Genomic DNA, 22,045 nt, shown 5'->3' on the forward strand with positions numbered 1-22,045 from the left:
AAACCAGCACTGCAGTAACACGTGGTGATGTGGCGAGTCCCATAAGTGCAGTTCAAGCTGGTGAGGTGGCAAAGCACAAATAGTGTCCTGCTGCCACCAAAAAGACAAACACAGGCCCGTCGTGCCCATAATGCCCTTCCTGCTGCATTCGCCAATCCTAATTGGGAAACCACCACTTCTGCAGCGCCCGTACTTCCCCCATTCACATCCCCAACCAAATGCAGTCGGCTGCATGAGAGGCATTTTTATGTCCTCCCGAGTACCCCTACCCAACGAACCCCCCCAAAAAAGATGTCGTGTCTGCAGCAAACGCGGATATAGGCGTGACACCCGCTATTATTGTCCCTCCTGTCCTGACAATCCTGGTCTTTGCATTGGTGAATGTTTTGAACGCTACCATTCACTAGTTGAGTATTAGCGTAGGGTACAGCATTGCACAGACTAGGCACACCTTCACAGGGTCTCCCAAGATGCCATCGCATTTTGAGAGACCCAAACCTGGAACAGGTTACAGTTATAAAAAAAACAAAAATATAAAATAAAAAATAATAGTTGTCGTTTTCTCTCTCTCTCTCTCTTTCTCTCTCTCTCTCTCTCTCTCTCTCTCTCTCTCTCTCTCTCTCTCCTCTCTCTCTCTCTCTCTCTTCTCTCTCTCTCTCTCTCTCTCTCTCTCTCTCTCTCTCTTTTCTCCCCCCCCCCCCCCCCCCCCCCCACTCAGACCTCACTTTTTGTCACAAAGTTTTGAAAATTAAAAAAAGAAAAAAAAAATTTTTTTTTTTGTCTTCATTTTCAAAAACAAATGAGAGCTGCACAAATACTCACCATGCCTTTCAGCAAATAGCTTGGGGTGTCTACTTTCCAAAATGGGGTCATTTGGGGGGGGTTTGTGCCACCTGGGCATTCCATGACCTCCGAAACTGTGATGGGCAGTGAAGAGTGAAATCAAAAATGTACACCCTTAGAAATCCTGAAGGCAGTGATTGGTTTTCGGGGTCCCGTACGCGGCTAGGCTCCTAAAAAGTCCCACACATGTGGTATCCCCGTACTCAAGAGAAGCAGCAGAATGTATTTTGGGGTGCAATTCCACATATGCCCATGACCTGTGTGAGCAATATATCATTTAGTGACAACTTTGTGCAAAAAAAAAAAAAATAAATAAATAAATTGTCACTTTCCCGCAACTTGTGTCACAATATAAAATATTCCATGGACTCAACATGCCTCTCAACAAATAGCTTGGGGTGTCTACTTTCCAAAATGGGGTCATTTGGGGGGGGGGTTTGTGCCATCTGGGCATTTTATGGCCTTCAAAACTGTGATAGGTAGTGAGGAGTAAAATCAAAAATGTACGCCCTTAGAAATCCTGAAGGCAGTGATTGGTTTTCGGGGCCCCGTACGTGGCTAGGCTCCCAAAAAGTCCCACACATGTGGTATCCCCATACTCAGGAGAAGCAGCTAAATGTATTTTGGGGTGCAATTCCACATATGCCCATGGCCTGTGTGAGCAATATATCATTTAGTGACAACTTTTTGTAATTTTTTTTTTTTTGTCATTATTCAATTGGGACAAAAAAAATGAATATTCAATGGGCTCAACATGCCTCTCAGCAATTTCCTTGGGGTGTCTACTTTCCAAAATGGGGTCATTTGTGGGGGTTTTGTACTGCCCTGCCATTTTAGCACCTCAAGAAACGACATAGGCAGTCATAAATTAAAGGCTGTGTAAATTCCAGAAAATGTACCCTAGTTTGTAGGCGCTATAACTTTTGCGCAAACCAATAAATATACACTTATTGACATTTTTTTTACCAAAGACATGTGGCCAAATACATTTTGGCCTAAATGTATGACTAAAATTGAGTTTATTGGATTTTTTTTAGAACAAAAAGTAGAAAATATCATTTTTTTTCAAAATTTTCGGTCTTTTTCCGTGTATAGCGCAAAAAATAAAAACGGCAGAGGTGATCAAATACCATCAAAAGAAAGCTCTATTTGTGGGAAGAAAAGGACGCAAATTTCGTTTGGGTACAGCATTGCATGACCGCGCAATTAGCAGTTAAAGCGACGCAGTGCCAAATTGGAAAAAGTGCTCTGGTCAGGAAGGGGGTAAATCCTTCCGGGGCTGAAGTGGTTAAGTTATCCAGGTTTACATCTAGGCATTGCTATAAAGCCCCAGTCCACCCAGACTTATCCATTGACCACCTGGGGACACCTTTTTGCTTACCTGTTTGTCAGACTGGAGAGAAATTTTCAAACGCACTTTATCCTGATTGCTCACTGTCTCTCACATAAAGTCTTCTGTATGTGAATTCCTAATACCAAAAAAACTTTTCACAGGCACCAATCTGTCTTTATTCTGGCAATACACTGTATGACTTTCCCTCAGTGGGTGGCCCTGCAACTATGTTCCCACCCAACATGTCTCAATGTAGAAAAAATGTCTGCCAAAAACTGGCTGCATCCAATCAGATGCAGCCTCTGTATGGGTATTCTGACAGTCAGTGGGGTAGGCTGTCAAAATACAATAGCTGCAGCTGTATAGTGTGAATGGAGGAATCGGCTCGTTTTTTTTTTTTTTTTTTCGTTCAGCCTGCTGGCCAGTGTATAATCAGCTTTTGACCCACTTTGAAATTTTCTGGTGTTACATCAGGCTGAGAGAGCGAGCTGCTATGCTGAGGCTTTGGAAAGCAGACCCACTCACACGCCTATGTATGCTGTATACATCGCTCGCAAAACACCCCTGCCCATTGCAATGAATGGGCAGTGCTTTCGAAGCGCCTGAAAAGCACTTCGGAAGTGCCACAAAACACAGGAGTTTTTAACCTTGTGTTTTAATCCCTTTGCAAAAGCGCCACTAAAACCAGCGGTGCTTTACTGTGAACGTGACCGTGGCCCCAGTGTGAAAGGGGTCTAATAGCTTGGAATTCTGTTAACATGCTTGGTTGTACATATTAATTAGGGGCGATAGCTATCACCAACACCAGCCTTGTCTAAGGGGTTTACAGTAGTGCTCATGAAAACGTTTAGTCAGCAGTTCTCTCTGCATTGATCGGTTTGCGGTGTCTACCACTACACATGGATGTCACCAGATGCAACTCGGATCAGCCAGTCGGGATGCTATTGGGTACATTGCAACTTTTTTTTTTTTGTTTTTTGTTTTGGACAGAGTGGAGATGGATTAGTACACCTATTCAGTTTTTATTGCGGTCTGTAATGCTGATGTCTGAAAATTCACATTTGTGAATGCAGCCTAATAGAGGACCTTCTATTTACCATAGAACACAGGCCTTTATTTACTCAGCACTTTACATCTGCATCAGTCTCTGCTCTCAAGGAGCTTACAATCTAAGGTCTCTTTGTCACATACTAGGGTCAATTTAGACAGGAGCCACATAAGCTACCAGTGTGTCTTTAGAGAGTGGGAGAAACCCACGCAAGCACAGGGAGAACATGCAAACTCCAAGCAATAGAGTCCTGGTTAGGAGTTGAATCAAGGACCCCAGTGCTGCAAGGCAGATGTGCTAACCACTGAACCACTGTGCTGCCTGTGTCATTTACAAACACTGATATCCAAATGCCATGACACATCGCCTGCATCCCACAATGCATAGAGGTGAGCTCTTTGTTGTTTGAAATGACTGGGCATGCCCAAGTACTTGACTTGTGTTTAATATGTCTCACACTTGCTTTGGTGTGACAGGTTGCTTTTTTTTTTTTTCCCCATATGCGTGGGTTTATACAAGTTTGTTTTGCAGTACTTTGCAAAATGTGTTTTGTGTTGTTTATGTCTGCATTTTTTCCCTTTTAATGAAAGGCTTGCTAGGCTACAAATAATTTGATAACAGACTCTAGGGATTTTATTATGGTCTCTTACATTTGGTGAATGTCTGTAATTAGGAAATGTGTTGTGATCTTTCCCACAACACATATAACAGTTCTTAAAGTGATCCCCTCAACCTTTGAAAAAGCAGACACATCTGCTATTACCTTTTTTATACCAAAACTCCCTTCTCTGCACTGCCTTTAACCCCTTACTGCCAGCTCCTACTAGCCCTTTAAAGAGGAGCTCCAGCCAGTGATAAAAAAAAAAAAGTCAGCATCAGCTACAAACACTGTAGCTGCAGACTTTTAATATGAAGACACTTACCAGCCCAGGGATCCAGTGCTGTCATCGCCTGGGCTGGTTCTTCGTGGGTCTTTGAAACCCTGCCACCACCATCTTGCTTCTGCGAAACTAGCTGTGACTTCCTGGTGTTTTGCGTCTAGCTTTGCAAGGGCGTGACGCGTCACGCTTTCTCCATCTTGGTCCTGCAGTCTCTTGGGACATGTGACATGCCCCAGGAGGTTGCAGGCCGGGGAACCTCCACTCTGCTGGAATAGGCCAGCAAAGAGGAAAAAAAAAAAATTCACAATGATGAAAGAGGAGGGGTGAAAAAAGAGAGGATGAACAAAACTTCCCTGTTCAGGTGAATTAGCTTTTTTTAAGGATTTCTGTACTCTAGAAGCTAGTAAGTGGGCTCCCAATCAAGTGATCACTGTGATTGGCTGTTGCATAAAGAGGGGTTTGTCCTATTGGCTTACAATTGTAAATAGTGAGTGGGAACTGTTACAAATACTAATTTCTGCTCCAGCGATGTGACATCTGGGAGCTCCATCACTGGCCTCAACGTCTTCTGGGTGCTGGGTCTACAGCCGTCTTGATTAGCCAGAGCAGGGGAATGTACCTCCCACGCATGTGCAAAAGAGTTATTCATCCTGCTGGGATGTTTGCAGGTTCTATCATTTTGATCAAATGACACATTGATTGGATAATATATGTCTTTAAGATCGGTTTTCTGTGTGTTCCATTGACACTTTAAGCAGCCCAGAGCTGTTCTTCGATAAAATACAGACATGCTGAATTTTATTGCAGTGAGCTACAGAATTGCATGGCACTGTGCAGCAGCACAGTGCATTATTGCACTGCTGTACAGCATGAATGAAGTGTACTTTTGTACATTTTAAATAGTTTGTATAAAACATTTTAAAAAGGGAGGGGAGAAGGGGGGCTCTGAGTGATTGTGTGAGGCACTGAATTGTGCACCACACTGCCTCCTACTGCAGTCGGGAACAGACAACTGTTGGAAAGGTAGAGCACTCCAGCAGCTATACATTCTAGCGTGAATGCCCTTACATGACCACAGCTAAGCAGGACTTCACTTTCACAAAGACCTTCAGCCAAAATTACCACAATAGTTTTATGTTTTGTAATGTAAGTGGGATCCAAGGAATGCATCCAAACCCCAAAACTTCCTAAGCGGTCGTTGTTCCATATAAAGAGTATGGAACGTTACTAACAGGGTTTAAAGTGGTTATAAAGGCAAAGATGTTTTTTACCTTCATGCATTCTCTTCTCAAAAGAACCAGAAAGATATCATTGCATGTCGATATAAGGGCAGGTTGGAATTTACGAAATGCATACAAAATTTCACCTCAAAGGGAGTTTCAACCAGACCCAATGAACAATTATCTTGGCTCGAGAGGCATTAAGATCTGTGTTGTAGTGGCAATAATTTTTAGCACACCTTAGCAATATGACTATAGCGGGGCAAGTCGAAAAGATATGAAAAAATTCACCGGGCTGATGTGTGCAGCACCAACAAGCTGGAGAACTAAAGGGACTTATCTTGTGGAGCCTTTTAAGGGGTAAAATAGGCCCTGTGCAGGATTTTGACTTGGTTTAACTTGTCCCTGGCAGACACTAAAGAATAGCAGGGGGAAGCCCCAAATCTCTGACCAATCTTTGTCATCCACCCCAGGGATATCAGACCTCAATTTCTGATTTTAAGGAAAACGGCCACAAGAAGTTACAGCTCAGAAGTGGGTTTCCCTAGGTCACGAATGATAGCCTTCAGCTCCGAGTAAGAGGGAGATACTGTATGTGATTACCTGGGAAACCTGTAGATGGCAGTAGTAATAAAACGAGGGCAAAATGAATTTAGAACAGGGAACATGAAAGGGAAGAAGGCACTGATTCCCAACAATATTTTCTAACGCTTTTATTTTATATTTGGCCTAGGTGTCAGTGATTGTAGTGAATGGTTAAAGGAAGGGGTTTAGCCATAAGGAGTATGGGGGGGTAGGGGCTCCATGTGATCTGTTTTCCAGGCCCAAAGGGTGGCAAGCGTGAAGGGAGATAGATTAAGAGGGGATTTCAGACCTTTAAACAGTAAAATCTGGAGGGCTTCCAAAGATTGTAGAATTTCTGCCTCCAAGATAGTAGAGGAGATGGGTCAGGTTGTAACCACCAATAAGCTGTAACTAGCTGGGAAACAAAATAATGCTTAAACCAATCAGGCATAGCCTCCCTCCTATTAAGTGGTCTGGTAAGAGTAATGAATTTATAACTGGGGGTCTGGGAACCCCAAAGGAATGAAAGAAACATTTGTTGGAGTTTAGTAAAAAAGGTTTTAGGGAGCCATTGTTAAGAATTACGAAAGAGGCAGGTAAATTTGGGGAGGACCTTCATTTTAAGGGGATTGATGTGACTAAGAAAGGAAAGCGGGAGGTTTCTCCATTCCTTCAGTTTAAGCTTGACCTCAGACCTCAACACAGGATGAAGATTTTGTACAATATAATCGGAGACCTGAAGGGGAAACAAAAATACCCAGATAAGTGAAATTTTCCACCCACTGCAGAGGGATGGACCCAAGGGTGGAAGCTTGCGCCCTGTTATGTGACTTATGCCAGGTAACCCTCAGACCTGTAAATTGAGAGAATGTATTCGTAGTTTGAAGGGCTCCTTGTAAGGACGGTCTGGCATCATTGAGGAGAAACAGTATGTCATCAGCATAAAGAGCTACCCTCTCCTCCAGCCACCCCACCTGTAGTCCACGGATCTCAAGAAAGACCCCATGTTCTTATGCAATAGGTTTCATGGCAGGGGTAAAGCGGGCTAGAGAGAGACGGCAGCCCTGTCTAGTACCCCTTTATAATTAGAAGGGGATAGAGAGAAGGCCTCCCAGCCATATACTGGCCAGAGGGTTAGAATATAAAGCTTTAAGGCAAGTCAATAAAGCGAAGCGGGAGTCCCATCCGCCACAACACCTCCCATAAATATAACCATTCTACAGTATCAAATGCTTTTTCTATGTTGAGTGTTGCTATAGTACTGGACCCTTGATTTAGATAAGGAGCATGTATATTTGAGAATGAACAACGGATATTAATATCTGTGGATCTGCCGGGCATAAAGCCAGTTTGATCAGAGTCTATGAAAGAGGTTATGACCCTGCTCGTTCGACAGTTTAGAGTTTGCTACCACTTTTAAAAATGCCATGCCATCAACAAACTTTCCTATGATGTTACTGCTCTAGCGAGGAGGAAGTGGTATCTGCTACATCAACAATGACCTACACAATGGCAGTCTCTATATTATGGCAGTCACTCTGATAACGTGCAGTGTTCTCAGCTAATAAAAATGATCGTCCGTCTTTGACAAGACACAGGCACGGTAGTTTACACTGAGATTTTGTAGCGTTTGTCTAAACAGTGAGTAATCCACGTACACCTTTGGGCGAAGTCTTTGTTTTTAATGCTTAGTTCCAGCCTATTTTTTTTATTTGGATAGGGATGGGGATAAGGAGTAAGTCAAAGCACTGAGATGACACAGGACTGAATTTCTGACCAGCACAACAGGTTGTTTTGGCATCTATCAAATAGATATAACAAGATGCTTCCAACAGTATATTTAAAGCTGATTGTATAAAACACAAATTAATGCAGCTCTGTAATCATTAATAAATCATAAATGTATTGTTAAATGCAAACCATGTATGTATGTAATTTGACCTCATATTAGCCTCGTGCAGTCGCTGCAGTGTCAGAGGAAGAAGCAGCACAAGGAGCCAATCAATTCATGTGCTGACCAGAAGCTTGCTGATAGGAAGAAAAAGCAAAGTGATAGAGATGAGCTCATCACTGTGCTTCATCTCTTTTCACTGTCCAGTCACAAGCTTGGAGCAGGTCCAGGGATGGCCTAGGCTTAGGGGAAGTGAGTTAAAAGATACTGGCCATCAGACTGAAGGCTTCTAGAGGCAGGATAAAGTAATGCAGTGGAAATCCTTGGGTTAAAGATGAATATTGCAGAAATAGCTATTTGTTTTTAATCTGTTAACGGGCTATTCATTTTTATCATATTTCTGGCTGGTATTGTGTTTTAAAAGACCAAAAGGGAGCAAATAAGAGTTGATTGTCAGGGTTTACATACTTTATAGGAATGTATTTCTGTATGTGACCCTTTCTAGGAGAGTTACTTCTTGCCCTATGACACATGTGCATGTAATAAGGGCATATAGTTGTCACTGGCGCAGGAAGGCACAAAGTGCAATACAAATGTTGTCAGCAGCTCTAGCCCCTCCCCACTCTACCAAAATGGTTTTTGTTTTTTGCTTTTCTTTATGTCCCTGTTGGAGAGATTTCCCATCCATTTCTGTCCTATTTGCGGTGAGGGCACTGACATTAATAAAAGCCTATACAAAAAGGAAAGTAAATGTTTTGGCTTTATTAACGTTATTTAGTTAGTGCCACTGGTATCTGCACCATTTCTTCCTCATCTCTCTCTATAGACCTACACTGGCAGAAACAGATGCTGGAGGATAGTCAATACATGCCTGCATATGTATAATTTAAATTTACTGCGCTGTCCTATAGCTAAAGTGATATTGGATATGTGATTGAATACAATAACAGTAATAAACGTAAACAACTGCGACTTTGCTGCAAGATACATGCATACACAAACAATTTTCCAATAATAAGCCACGCTATAAACTAGACAAGTGATAAATATAGTATTGTGACTGGGTGCAAATTGATACAAAAAATTGCGATTGATCAAATACTAAAGGATTAAAGCGGTTGTATACCCTTTTTTTAAAAAAACTTTTACCTACAGGTAAGCCTATAATAAGGCTTACCTGTAGGTAAAAAAAATATCTCCTAAACCTGTATGGTTTAGGAGATATTCCCCTCGCAATGAGCCACTGACTGCAGTGGCGCATGTGCACAGGGGATTCTTGGCTGACAGCCCGCCAAACTCCGGAGCTTGCCGGACAGAAGTCTCCCGCGTGACGACATCGCGGCTCCGGCCACTCACAGCGCCGGTGCCGCGATACCCGGAAGACACGCCGAGGGGAAATGTCAGCTCCCTCGGCGTGGACAGGGTGAGATGCCAACGCCTCGTTCTAAGGTAAGTATCTCATAATGAGCTAGTATGCGTACTAGCTCATTATGCCTTTTCCCTTACAGGTGTAGGGGAAAAAAAAAGTTTACTACCGCTTTAAGAGTCCATTCAGATTAATAATCAATATCCTTGGTGCGATTATCACACGCAACACCCAAAAGTAGTGATACAGGAAAGGATCTGTCTTCCACCTTCACACAGACTGCCGCTTACCAGCTCGTATGGATCTCTTAATTATAGGAGATCGTATGCACCAATGGTTTAATACCCAGCCCAGGCCTTCAGTTGCTCTCAGTCAGGATCCCAGCGCCTTTTCAAGGGTTGGTGGCTCAATCGGGACGTAAGTGGCAGATATTTCCCAGGAAAAAATAAAGCGAATGCTTCCATAGTGTAAAACCATACAGAATTTATTTTATAAAAAGATAAAAAATATTGCACTTGCATTTAAGTGATAACATTATATGCAAAGTACATGCATATGACGACAGGACGACATCAGGCGTGACGAAATGCGTAGGGAGGAGAGACGTGCTGACGTCACCGCTATACACGAAAGTCCCGGAACCACGGGCAGTTACAGAGAGCCGGCTGGCTTCATTTTTTTGTCTTGCCTTACGGCATGTACTTTGCATATGATGTTATCACTTAAATGTAAGTGCAATATTTTTTATCTTTTTATAAAATAAATTCCGTATGCTTTTACGCTATGGAAGCATTCTCTTTATGATTTTTTCCTGGGAAATATCTGCCACTTACCTCCTGATTGAGCCACCAACCCCTGAAAAGGTGCAGGGATCCTGACTGAGAACAACTAAAGGCCCGGGCTGGGTATTAAGCCATTGGTGCATACGATCTCCTATAATTAAGAGATCCATATGAGCTGGTAAGCGGCAGTCTGTGTGAAGGTGGAAGACATGCTTGCATATCTGACCACCCTTTGACTGTCTGAAGCTTTATCAAATAATACCATGTCAAAAACCAGTCCTCTTTTTCTTACAGAGTCGTCAGAAAGCAAAGGAGAACCAGCAGACATCTCAAGAGCTGAACAACATAGCTGGTAAGATGGCCGTCTTTGATCTTCTATCTTAAAAGCTTTTGTAAGGCCAGAGACCAATGTGTGCCGGTGTGGTATGCACTATTATGCCCCGTACACACAGTCGGATTTTCCGACGGAAAATGTGTGATAGGACCTTGTTGTCGGAAATTCCGACCGTGTGTAGGCTCCATCACACATTTTCCATCTGATTTTCCGACACATAAAGTTTGAGAGCAGGATATAAAATTTTCCGACAACAAAATCCGTTGTCGGAATTTCCGATCGTGTATACACAAATCTGACGCACAAAGTGCCACGCATGCACAGAATAAATAAAGAGATGAAAGCTATTGGCTACTGCCCCGTTTATAGTCCCGACGTACGTGTTTTACGTCACCGCGTTCAGAATGATCGGATTTTCCGACAACTTTGTGTGACCGTGTGTATGCAAGACAAGTTTGAGCCAACATCCGTCGGAAAAAAAATCCTAGGATTTTGTTGTCGGAATGTCCGACCGTGTGTACGGGGCATAAGTCTTTTCCATTTGTGGCTGTCATTTTCTATTTAGTCCCATCTGGAGAATAGAGGAGGCAGATTGAGCATCATTGCAGCAGGTGGAAAAGGAAAGATTCTCTTCAAAGCGAAATGGCTATTTTGGTTATATATATATATATATATATGTAAATAATATGTTAGCATACATATTTCAGTTGTAGGAAAAAAAGACCAAATTATTCATGCTGTGCATACAGCATCTAGTGTACATGTACCCTATTCGATTATAGGACACAGACGGCCCCTGCCGCCTAGCCTCCTTTGTTGCTGATGCATTTCATTTTGGTTTCCCCTAATCTCCTGTTGAAACTTTGGTTTCCCCATCATATTCTAAACCGTGATCACCAGGATAAAAGAGAAGTTGTCACTCCCCAGAGGGTACCCTGAATGCAATAAAAACTTGACCGGTATTCTGTTCCATACTCTTATCAAAGAAAAAAATAAAGCCTTACCCACACGTTACCACTTCCAGTTTTCTTCAAAACATTTGTCAACAAGAGAATCTGTCGATTTGTTAGCCGTTGGCAACCCACTGGCTATCCTATCCCTCCCTTTGTTGTATACGTTTAATTCCAGGTCATCTAATTGTCACTAATAGCAATTCAGAGTAGATATAAATTCTATTATGGAGTTCTCTGGCCATCAAAGATTGGACATGGATTTTGACCTGACATTAGTTTTCTCTTTATTCTGGTCCTTACACAGGAAATGGATCAAGTGAATGTTTGCAGAAAATCAAAGACTATGAGCAGGAAATCAGAAAACTCATTCAGTCCCACCATGAGGAAAAGATGTCCATGGAGGAGGGCAACAAGAAGAAGATGGAGGAGCAGGAACAGGAGCTGAGGGAAAAGGTCAGTTGTAAAATTGGGTGACGTATTATTCCTCTACAGGAGCAACAGTGCTGGGTAAATGCTGCAGTAACACTGTAGTGAGAAACTTTGATGTGGCTGAGAATATATGAACTGCAATGTTCCTTAATATGGATATGGAACCTGGCAAATATAGCCTGTAGCCTTTTCACTAGCTGTATTAACTGCAGTTGTAATATGCTTGGTTGCTTTGGGCTTCGGCGCTACCAGAATTTGTGCACATTATCTAAGGCCTGGTTTACACCTATGCATTTTTTAGTGCATTTTCAGTTTTACAGAAATGCACTACAGTTCATTTAACATGGTTTTCTTATGGGTCATGTTTACATCTGTGCATTTTATGGAAAGGGCCAGGGACTTTGTTTTTTTTGGTTCCATAGACTTCAATGGATCAAAGTCGTGTATTGAAAAAAAGCAAAATGCACCTGGAATATGCAAACTGTGTGAACTAGGCCTAAATGGTCCAAAAATGTTATGGTGACCTGCCTCTTGCCTTGTTGGACATCCCATTCCAAAACCATACCCAATTAAAATACAGTTTGATGTACTGACCCCCACCCCCTCCACACACACCCGTCACCCCCTGCAACAGCCTCCATAAGATTTTGGAGTGTATCTGTATGAATTTGTGCCCAATCAGCCAAAAGAGCATTTGTGAGGTTAGATACTGATGTTGGACGAGAGGACCTGGCTCGCAATATGTGTTCTACATCATTCCAAAGTTGTTTCGTTGGGTTGAGGTCAAGGCACTGTGCAGGTCAATCGAGTTCCTTCACAGGAGGATTTGGCTTTGTGCATAGGAACAAAGTTATGCTAGAACAGAAAAGGGCTTTCCTCTCTTCCTCAAATTTGTTACCACAAGGCTGAAAGAGTGCAGTAGTCTAAAATGTCTTTGCATGCTGTAGCATTAAAAGTACCCTTCACTGTTAACACCTGAACCTAAAAAAGTGGGTGTCTATTTAGCTTGGGTCCTATAATGTACATGTAGCACTCGCTGTAGATTTTAATAGGTTATATCCCAAGTTAGAGCAAAGCAGCCAGGCAGACAGCAGCAGTCCATTAATTATGGCTCAATAAACAGTCTAGGGGTGCTTTTTTTTTGGTAAATTTATTACAAGTAGAACTTGCTTGAAGTGAAAAGTAAAACTTAGGAAGGGTTCTGGGAGTATTGCAGGATACTCAAAAAGGAAACGGGTAGCTAACCGAGGACACTTTTCTATCTTAGTAGTAGTAGTCACATAAGTAGCAGTAGCAAGCTAGAACAGTGTCAGAAACCATGATTCAGACCGAGACAGAAGTACAGTTAAATCATACTTGTTTAATAATAAAAGTAAATAGAACAAACGTAGTCAAAACATAGCCAAAGTTCGGTAACCAGAATGGATAGCCAGAAATCGGCGTAGTGGAACAGCAAGTAGGATCTGGAGCCAGAAGGAATGTCAGCCAAGCAAGTCTTTAACAGGAGCGCAGATGAAAGTCTCTGTGATGTTGACCAAGGCGAAGGCAGAGATCATCTGGGCTGGACAGCTTAAGTAAGCAGGACTGACGAGCAGGATATCATCAACAGATGAGTCACTGTGGAGAGATAGGAGCTGGCAATTAGCCAACAGCTGAGCCGCCAGCTCAGAGAAGGAAGGGCTGAGCCCAGCCCTGACAAACAGTCTATATGTGCACAGCTGGAGACCATGCAGAAAAGTGTAGAGCAAGTAATAGGAAATTGCAGTAGTCTATATTTCACGGCTGGGGACAATGAAAACTTCAGTACAAGGGAAGAGGCTCTACTCACAGGATCCTAGAACATACACAGTCCAGTGTCCAGCCCAGGAGTGCCCCAGGGCAAGGAGCCCCTCAGGAACCCATTCACCATCTGGGCACACCTCCCCAGGGATTGGATATGCTCTACTAAATATCCAGGCTGAGTATTTGAATCCTTCCTCCTTAATATCTAGAGGAGTCTCTTGGAGTCGGGCGGAAGTAATCAAACTCCCAGCCTATGGATCCTCGAGCAGACGAAACTAAACAGTTTCAGCTCCTATAGCTCCAACAGAAGCCCAAACTAAATTTACCTATTAGCCTGTGTAGGAGCGTGTTACATCTTGAAAATAAGTCTCTTTCCACTAACCCTTACCCACTGTGCCCAAAACTTGGACTATACATACGCTTAAAAGCAAATCTGTTGCTTTTCTCTAAAGATTTGCCTTAAGGACTTGATGACACAAACACCAAGTCAAGGCTTCAGTAGCCTCCTGAACACGTATTTCTAGCAGATGCCAGAAAAGGGTTCAATGAATACTGGTGCTCTGTCCCATTCACTTTTACCTTTAACACAGAAGAACTAAATAATTACATCAGATCATTGACCATAGGTGTTCCGTGTACTTATTTTGACTTGATAGAGAAATGCATAGAACAAGACCAACATGTTCTTTAATGTTACCTGCCAGTATGAAGCTTTGTTCTGCTTGGGAAAGAAACTAAACCACAAAATGTTTTGTGAGCAACTGCATTGTACAAATAAGCCATTTGCATTGTTACCTTAATCTGAACTTTGAGTCCAGTGAGAATGGCTTATACAGGTGCAAGCTATATAAATTGAGCTGTCAGAGAGACAGTGACAATAGAGGCCGACATTGAAAGGAGTGCTCATTTCATTTAAAATTGTTAGGCTTTTGACTTGATTTAGCTTTAACTCATATAGCAAGGCCTTTAAATCTGATCTGACTTTATTGTCCTTAACCTTGTATATGTAAAGCAGTAATTTTTTTTCTAGTTTTGGATTAAATGTATTGCTGTTTGTGTCTACACTGGGAAGATTCACCCTCTTTGTCCTGGTGGCCATTCCTATTCTAGTGACAACTTGGAGGGGCTATCCCCTCACTTTTTACTGTCTGCTCTGCTCTGGAAAAGGAAGTAAAAGAAAATCCCCCAGACAGGGCAGAGACTGAAAAAAAAAAGGACAAAGGTCTTAAAAACATACACCATCTTTCTGCCAATGTTTCATGTTCCACCCACATTAAGGGTGTATCATGAAACATGGTCCTGTGCCCTAACCCCCCCATCTTCAAACTATTTTTGCAAAAGGTGGACTATGCTTTTAACCATTAGTCTTTACTTAAAGGGGTTGTAAAGTTAATTTTTTTTTTTTAAATAACAAACATGTCATACTTACCTTCACTGTGCAGCTTGTTCTGCACAGAGTGGCCCCGAACCTGGTCTTCTGGGGTCCCTCGGCGGCTGTTTCAGCTCCTCCCCGCAAGCATTTACCACCTTAATGCGAGCTCCCTCGCACGGTGGTGAGTGCTTGCGGGCGCGCTCCCGTGATACAGCCGGCGGCTATAGCCGCTCGCTGTATCGCTCGGCCCCGCCCCCCGGCACGCCGCGTCATCGGATGTGATTGACAGCAGCGCGAGCCAATGGCTGCGCTGCTTTCAATCCATCCACTGCAGCCAATCAGCGACCAGGCTGAGCTGCAATGAAGATGACGAGGACGAGCAGCGAAGATTCGAGGCGTCAGGTAAGTAAAACGGGGGGGGCTGGGGGCGGCGGTACTGTCAAAAGTTTTTTCACCTTAATGCATAGAATGCATTAAGGTGAAAAAATTTTTACCTTTACAACCCCTTTAACCACTTGAGCCCCGGACCATTATGCTGCCTAAGGACCAGAGGTCTTTTTCCAATTTGGCACTGCGTCGCTTTAACTGCTAATTGCGCGGTCATGCAATGCTGTACCCAAACGAAATTTGCGTCCTTTTCTTCCCACAAATAGAGCTTTCTTTTGATGGTATTTGATCACCTCTGCAGTTTTTATTTTTTGCGCTATAAACGGAAAAAGACCGAAAATTTTGAAAAAAAATGATATTTTCTACTTTTTGTTATAAAAAAAATCCAATAAACTAAATTTTAGTCATACATTTAGGCCAAAATGTATTCGGCCACATGTCTTTGGTAAAAAAAATGTCAATAAGCATATATTTATTGGTTTGCGCAAAAGTTATAGCGTCTACAAACTAGGGTACATTTTCTGTAATTTACACAGCTTTTAGTTTATGACTGCCTATGTCATTTCTTGAGGTGCTAAAATGGCAGGGCAGTACAAACCCCCCCCAAATGACCCCATTTTGGAAAGTAGACACCCCAAGGAAATTGCTGAGAGGCATGTTGAACCCATTGAATATTTATTTTTTTTGTCCCAAGTGATTGAATAATGACAAAAAAAAAAAAAAAAAAATATTTACAAAAAGTTGTCACTAAATGATATATTGCTCACACAGGCCATGGGCCTATGTGGAATTGCACCCCAAAATACATTCAGCTGCTTCTGAGTATGGGGATACCACATGTGTGGGACTTTTTGGGAGCTTAGCCGCGTACGGGGCCCCGAAAACCAATCACTGCCTTCAGGATTTCTAAGGGTGTAAATTTTTGATTTCACTCTTCACTGCCTATCACAGTTTCAGAGGCCATGGAATGCCCAGGTGGCACAAACCCCCCCCAAATGACCCCATTTTGGAAAGTAGACACCCCAAGCTATTTGCTGAGAGGCATGGTGAGTATTTTGCAGCTCTCATTTGTTTTTGAAAATGAAGAAAGACAAGAAAAAACTTTTTTTTTTTTTTCTTTTTTCAATTTTCAAAACTTTGTGACAAAAAGTGAGGTCTGCAAAATACTCACTATACCTCTCAGCAAATAGCTTGGGGTGTCTCCTTTCCAAAATGGGGTCATTTGGGGGGGTTTTGTGCCACCTGGGCTTTCCATGGCCTCCGAAACTGTGATAGGCAGTGAAGAGTGAAATCAAAAATTCACGCCCTTAGAAAGCCTGAAGGCGGTGCTTGGTTTTCGGGGTCCCGTACGTGGCTAGGCTCCCAAAAAGTCTCACACATGTGGTATCCCCGTACTCAGGAGAAGCAGCAGAATGTATTTTGGGGTGTAATTTCACATATTCCCATGGCATGTTTGAGCAATATATCATTTAGTGACAACTTTGTGCAAAAAAAAAAAAAAAAAAAAAAAAAAATGTCTCTTTCCCGCAACTTGTGTCGCAATATAAAATATTCCATGGACTCGACATGCCTCTCAGCAAATAGCTTGGGGTGTCTACTTTCCAAAATGGGGTCATTTGGGGGGGTTTTGAACTGTCCTGGCATTTTATGCACAACATTTAGAAGCTTATGTCACACATCACCCACTCTTCTAACCACTTGAAGACAAAGCCCTTTCTGACACTCATTGTTTACATGAAAAAGTTTTTTTTTTTTGCAAAAAAATTACTTTGAACCCCCAAACATTATATATTTTTTTAAAGCAAATGCCCTACAGATTAAAATGGTGGGTGTTTCATTTTTTTTTTTCACACAGTATTTGCGCAGCGATTTTTCAAACGCATTTTTTGGGGAAAAAACACACTTTTTTAAATTTTAATGCACTAAAACACACTATATTGCCCAAATGTTTGATGAAATAAAAAAGATGATCTTAGGCCGAGTACATGGATACCAAACATGACATGCTTTAAAATTGCACACAAACGTGCAGTGGCAACAAAATAAATGCATTTTTAAAAGCCTTTACAGGTTACCACTTTAGATTTACAGAGGAGGTCTACTGCAAAAATTACTGCCCTCGATCTGACCTTCGCGGCGATACCTCACATGCATGGTGCAATTGCTGTTTACGTTTGACGACAGACCGCCGTTTGCGTTCGCCTTAGCGCGAGAGCAGGGGGCGACAGGGGTGCTTTTTTTTTTTTTTTTTTTTTTTTTTTTTTTTTCTTTATTATTTTTTTGCTTTTTTATCTTATTTTTAAACTGTTCCTTTCATATTTTTTTTTTTTTTTTAATCATTTTTATTGTTATCTCGGGGAATGCAAATATCCCCTATGATAGCAATAGGTAGTGACAGGTACTCTTTTTTGAAAAAATTGGGGTCTATTAGACCCTAGATCTCTCCTCTGCCCTCAAAGCATCTGATGACACCAAGATCGGTGTGATAAAATGCTTCCCCAATTTCCCAATGGCGCTATTTACATCCGGCGAAATCTAAGTCATAAAATGATCGTAGCTTCCGGTTTCTTAGGCCATAGAGATGTTTGGAGCCACTCTGGTCTCTGATCAGCTCTATGGTCAGCTGGCTGAATCACCGGCTGCATTCTCAGGTTCCCTGTTGAGACAGGAGAGCCAGAGAAAAACACGGAAGACGGTGGGGGGGGGGGGGGGGCATTCCCTCCCATGGCTTGTAAAAGCAGTCTAGAGGCTAATTAGCCACTAGGATTGCTTTTACATGAAAGCCGACCGCTGGCTGAAAAGAATGATACCAAGATGATACCTAAACCTGCAGGCATCATTCTGGTATAACCATTCAAAGTCGTGAATGGTGTACCTGAAGACAAAAAAATGGTTAACAATAAAGCACAGTAAACGGTAAAGTATAAAAAATTGCATACCTGAAAAGCAAACATGATAAAACATAATAACAATAAAACATTGCAGAATAGAATACAGTAAAAAAGAGCAGAACAAGAGAGAGAGAATAGAGAGAGAGCGAACAATAAAACGACAACTATTTTTTTTTATTTTATATATATTTTTTTTTTTTACACTTTTTTGTAACTGTAACTTTTATAACTGTAACCGGTTCCAGGTTCGGGTCTCTCAAAATGCGATGGCATCTTGGGAGACCCTGTGAAAGTGTGCCTAGTCTGTGCAATGCTGTACCCTACGCTAATACTCAACTAGTGTATGGTAGCGTTCAAAACATTCACCAATGCAAAGACCAGGATTGTCAGGACAGGAGGGACAATAATAGCGGGTGTCACGCCTATATTCGCGCTTGCTGCAGACACGACATCTTTTTTGGGGGGGTTCGTTGGGTAGGGGTACTCGGGAGGACATAAAGAAAATGCCTCTCATGCAGCCGACTGCATTTGGTTGGGGATGTGAATGGGGGAAGTACGGGTGCTGCAGAAGCGGTGGGTTCCCAATTAGGATTGGCGAATGCAGCAGGAAGGGCATTATGGGCACGACGGGCCTGTGTTTGTCTTCTTGGTGGCAGCGGGACACTACTTGTGCTTGCCACCACACCAGCTTGAACTGCACTTATGGGACTCGCCACGTCACCAAGTGTTACTGCAGTGCTGGTTTGACTACGACCTGGGTGTACTAGGCCGCTGGCGCTTGCCAGTTCAATAAAAAGCTACCAAAAAAACTGTTAGCGATCACAGGGATCAGGCCTGACTCTGCGAACGCTGCAGTTATGCGTTTAGTGTTTTGTAAGTGACAGTGATCGATCGATACTGCACTTGGGTGGGCTGGGCTGGGCGGAGGGGCAAAATGCAGGTGCTAGCAGGTATCTGGGCTGATCCCGCTAACACTGCGTTTTTGGGAACCCTAAACTGCTGGGGACGCCAGTATAGATCTGATCGGATCAGATATTGATCCGTTCAGATACTATACCACTAAGGGAGGTGTACGGTGCGTGCGTGGGTGTTAGCGGTACTGGCGCTAATCTGACGCTGCTTGGGGCTGGTGCTTGCCAGTTCACCAAAATACTACCAAAAAAACTGTTAGCGATCGCAGGGATCAGGCCTGACTCTGCGAACGCTGCAGTTAGGCGTTTAGTGTTTTGTAAGTGACAGTGATCGATCGATACTGCACTTGGGTGGGCTGGGCGGAGGGGCAAAACGCAGGTGCTAGCAGGTATCTGGGCTGATCCCGCTAACACTGTGTTTTTGGGAACCCTAAACTGCTGGGGACGCTAGTATAGATCTGATCGGATCAGATATTGATCCGATCAGATACTATACCACTAAGGGAGGCGTATGCTGCGTGCGTGGGTGTTAGCGGTACTGGCGCTAATCTGACGCTGCCTGGGGCGACGCATATCACCGCCGGGCGATCAGGGGGCTAAACCTTTATTCGGTAATAAACGGCGGGTGCCCTGACACTATAAAAAATAAACAAACTAACCAGCGTCACCCGTAACAGTTATACGGTGATCAGTGGTGAAAGGGTTAACTAGGGGGCAATCAAGGGGTTAAAACATTTATTAGATAGTATATGGGGGTCCCTGTCCCTATAAAACGCTGACGGCGAACCTAAATATTTACCTCACTAACTAGCGTCACCAGCGACACTAATACAGCGATCAGAAAAATGATCGCTTAGCGACACTGGTGACGGGGGGTGATCAAGGGGTTAAAACTTTATTAGGGGGGGTTAGGGGGGTATCCTAGACCTACAGGGGGGTAATACTAACTGTCCCAACACTGTAACTGTCACAAACTGACACTATGCAGTAATCAGAAAAAAAAAAAAAAAAAAACATAAAAACTGCTGGTGTCAGTTTGTGACAGGGGGGGGGTGATTGGGGGGGGATCGGGGTGTTTTGTGTGCCTGGCATGTTCTACTGTGTGTGTGTGTGTAGTGTTGTGCACTCACATACCTGTCTTCTCTCCTCGGGCCGGAACGGAAATTACAGAGCCGAGGAGAGATGACATCATTTCCTTTGCTGCTGTTTAGCATACAGCAGCAAAGGAATGTTCTCATTGGCCGGCGGCGATCGCGAGGGGGGGGCCACGAACGGATGGCCTCCCCCTCATCTCCGATCACCGTGGGAGAAAAGACGACCGCCTCGGGCACCGGGGGGGGGGGGTCCGATCGGACCCCCCACCCGCGGAAGGCAAATCACGTATATGTACGTGATTTTGCCTGTCCATGCCACCTTGCCGACGTAAATCGGCGTGAGGCGGTCGTCAAGTGGTTAAAGTTTTTTGTTTTTTTTTTTTAATTAAAAAACATGTTATTCTTATCTTCTCTGTGCAGTGGTTTTGCACAGAGCAACCCCGATCCTCCTCTTCTCGGGTTACCCATCAGCGCTGCTGGCTCCCCCTTCCCCATCGAGTGCCCCCATAGCAAGCCACCACATGCAGAAGGTTTTTTTAATTTAATGCAGAGAATACATTAAAGTCTAACTAAAGGCAAAACTTTTTTTTTTTTTTTTAGTTTTGGACAGAATGGAGAGGCATTAAAACACCTGTCAATTTTTATTGCTGTCCGTTCCCCCATTAAGGAGATTCATCCTCTCTATTTGGCTTATTTACCATGATCACCGAAAGTGAAAGTAAAAGAAAATCCCCAGAAAAGTAATAGAGGCTAAATATTCCAATGGGGACACTAGTTCTAGTGGCCTGGGGGTTCCCAAGGGATTCGCTTATTTTGTAGGGGTTTCCTCTTACTTCCCGTTTTAGCTATGAGACAGGAAGTGAAGGTAAATCTCCCCAATGGGGGGTTATAACTCTCCCTTACTATATTCAAAACGAAAAAAATTATGTTTTGCCTATCGTTATACTTTTAAGGTATAAAAAAAACACTTTAACCACTTCAGCCCCAGAAGATTTGGCTGCTGAATGACTGGGCCATTTTTTGCGATTTGGCACTGCGACGCTTTAACTAACAATTGCGCGGTCGTGCGACATTGTACCCAAACAAAATTGACGTCCTTTTTTTTCCCACGAATAGAGCTTTCTTTTGGTGGTATTTGATCACCTCTGTGGTTTTTTTTTTTTATTTTTTGCGCTATAAACAAAAAAAAAAAGCGACAATTTTGAAAAAAAAGAAAAAGCAATATTTTTTTGCTATAATAAATATCCCCCAAATATATATATATATATATTAAAAAAAAATTGTTTTCCTCAGTTTAGGCCGATATGTATTCTTTTATATATTTTTGGTAAAAAAAATCGCAATAAGCGTATATTGATTGGTTTGCGCAAAAGTTATAACGTTTACAAAATAATTTTATGGCATTTTTATTATTTTTTTTTTTTATTAGTAATGGCGGCGATCTGCGATTTTTATCATGACTGACATTATGGTGGACACATCAAACACTTTTGACACTATTTTGGGACCATTGTCATTTATACAGCGATAAGTGCTATAAAAATGCACTGATTACTGTGTAAATGACACTGGTAGGGAAGGGGTTAACCACTAGGGGGCGATTTAAGGGGTTAAGTGTGTCCTAGGGAGTGACTCTAACTGTGGGGGGGATGGGCTACCTACGACGTGACAGCGATCTCTTCTCCCGATCACAGGGAGCTGTGCTCTCTGTCACAACACAAGGAAGGACAGGGAAATGCCTTGTTTACATAGAGTTCCCAGGACCCGCGGGCACGCTCCCCCGGTAGGCACGCCCGAAAGGTGGCAAATTTATAGGGACGTACCCGTACGCCCATTTGCCTGCCTGTGCTATTCTGCCAACGTACATCTGTGTGCGCCGGTTGGCAAGCGGTTAAAGAATTCTATGGTCACAGTATACAATTTCATTTTTATTGTAATAACAAATTTATTTTTTGTATCCAGTA

The 22,045-nt window shown here is 42.8% G+C and overlaps 1 protein-coding gene across 1 annotated transcript in view; it reads left to right on the forward strand.

The window, feature by feature from the left end:
• Positions 1-22,045, forward strand: part of CCDC69 (coiled-coil domain containing 69) — an 84,434-nt gene that overhangs the window by 32,975 nt on the left and 29,414 nt on the right. The window contains exons 2-3 of the mRNA XM_073621114.1: positions 10,223-10,280; positions 11,520-11,668. Coding sequence (XP_073477215.1) covers positions 10,223-10,280; positions 11,520-11,668 — 207 coding nt within the window. The remainder of the gene's footprint in view (positions 1-10,222; positions 10,281-11,519; positions 11,669-22,045) is intronic.

The sequence above is a fragment of the Aquarana catesbeiana genome, linkage group LG03 (genome assembly GCF_042186555.1).
Source record: "Aquarana catesbeiana isolate 2022-GZ linkage group LG03, ASM4218655v1, whole genome shotgun sequence".
NCBI classification, from domain to species: Eukaryota; Metazoa; Chordata; class Amphibia; order Anura; family Ranidae; genus Aquarana; species Aquarana catesbeiana.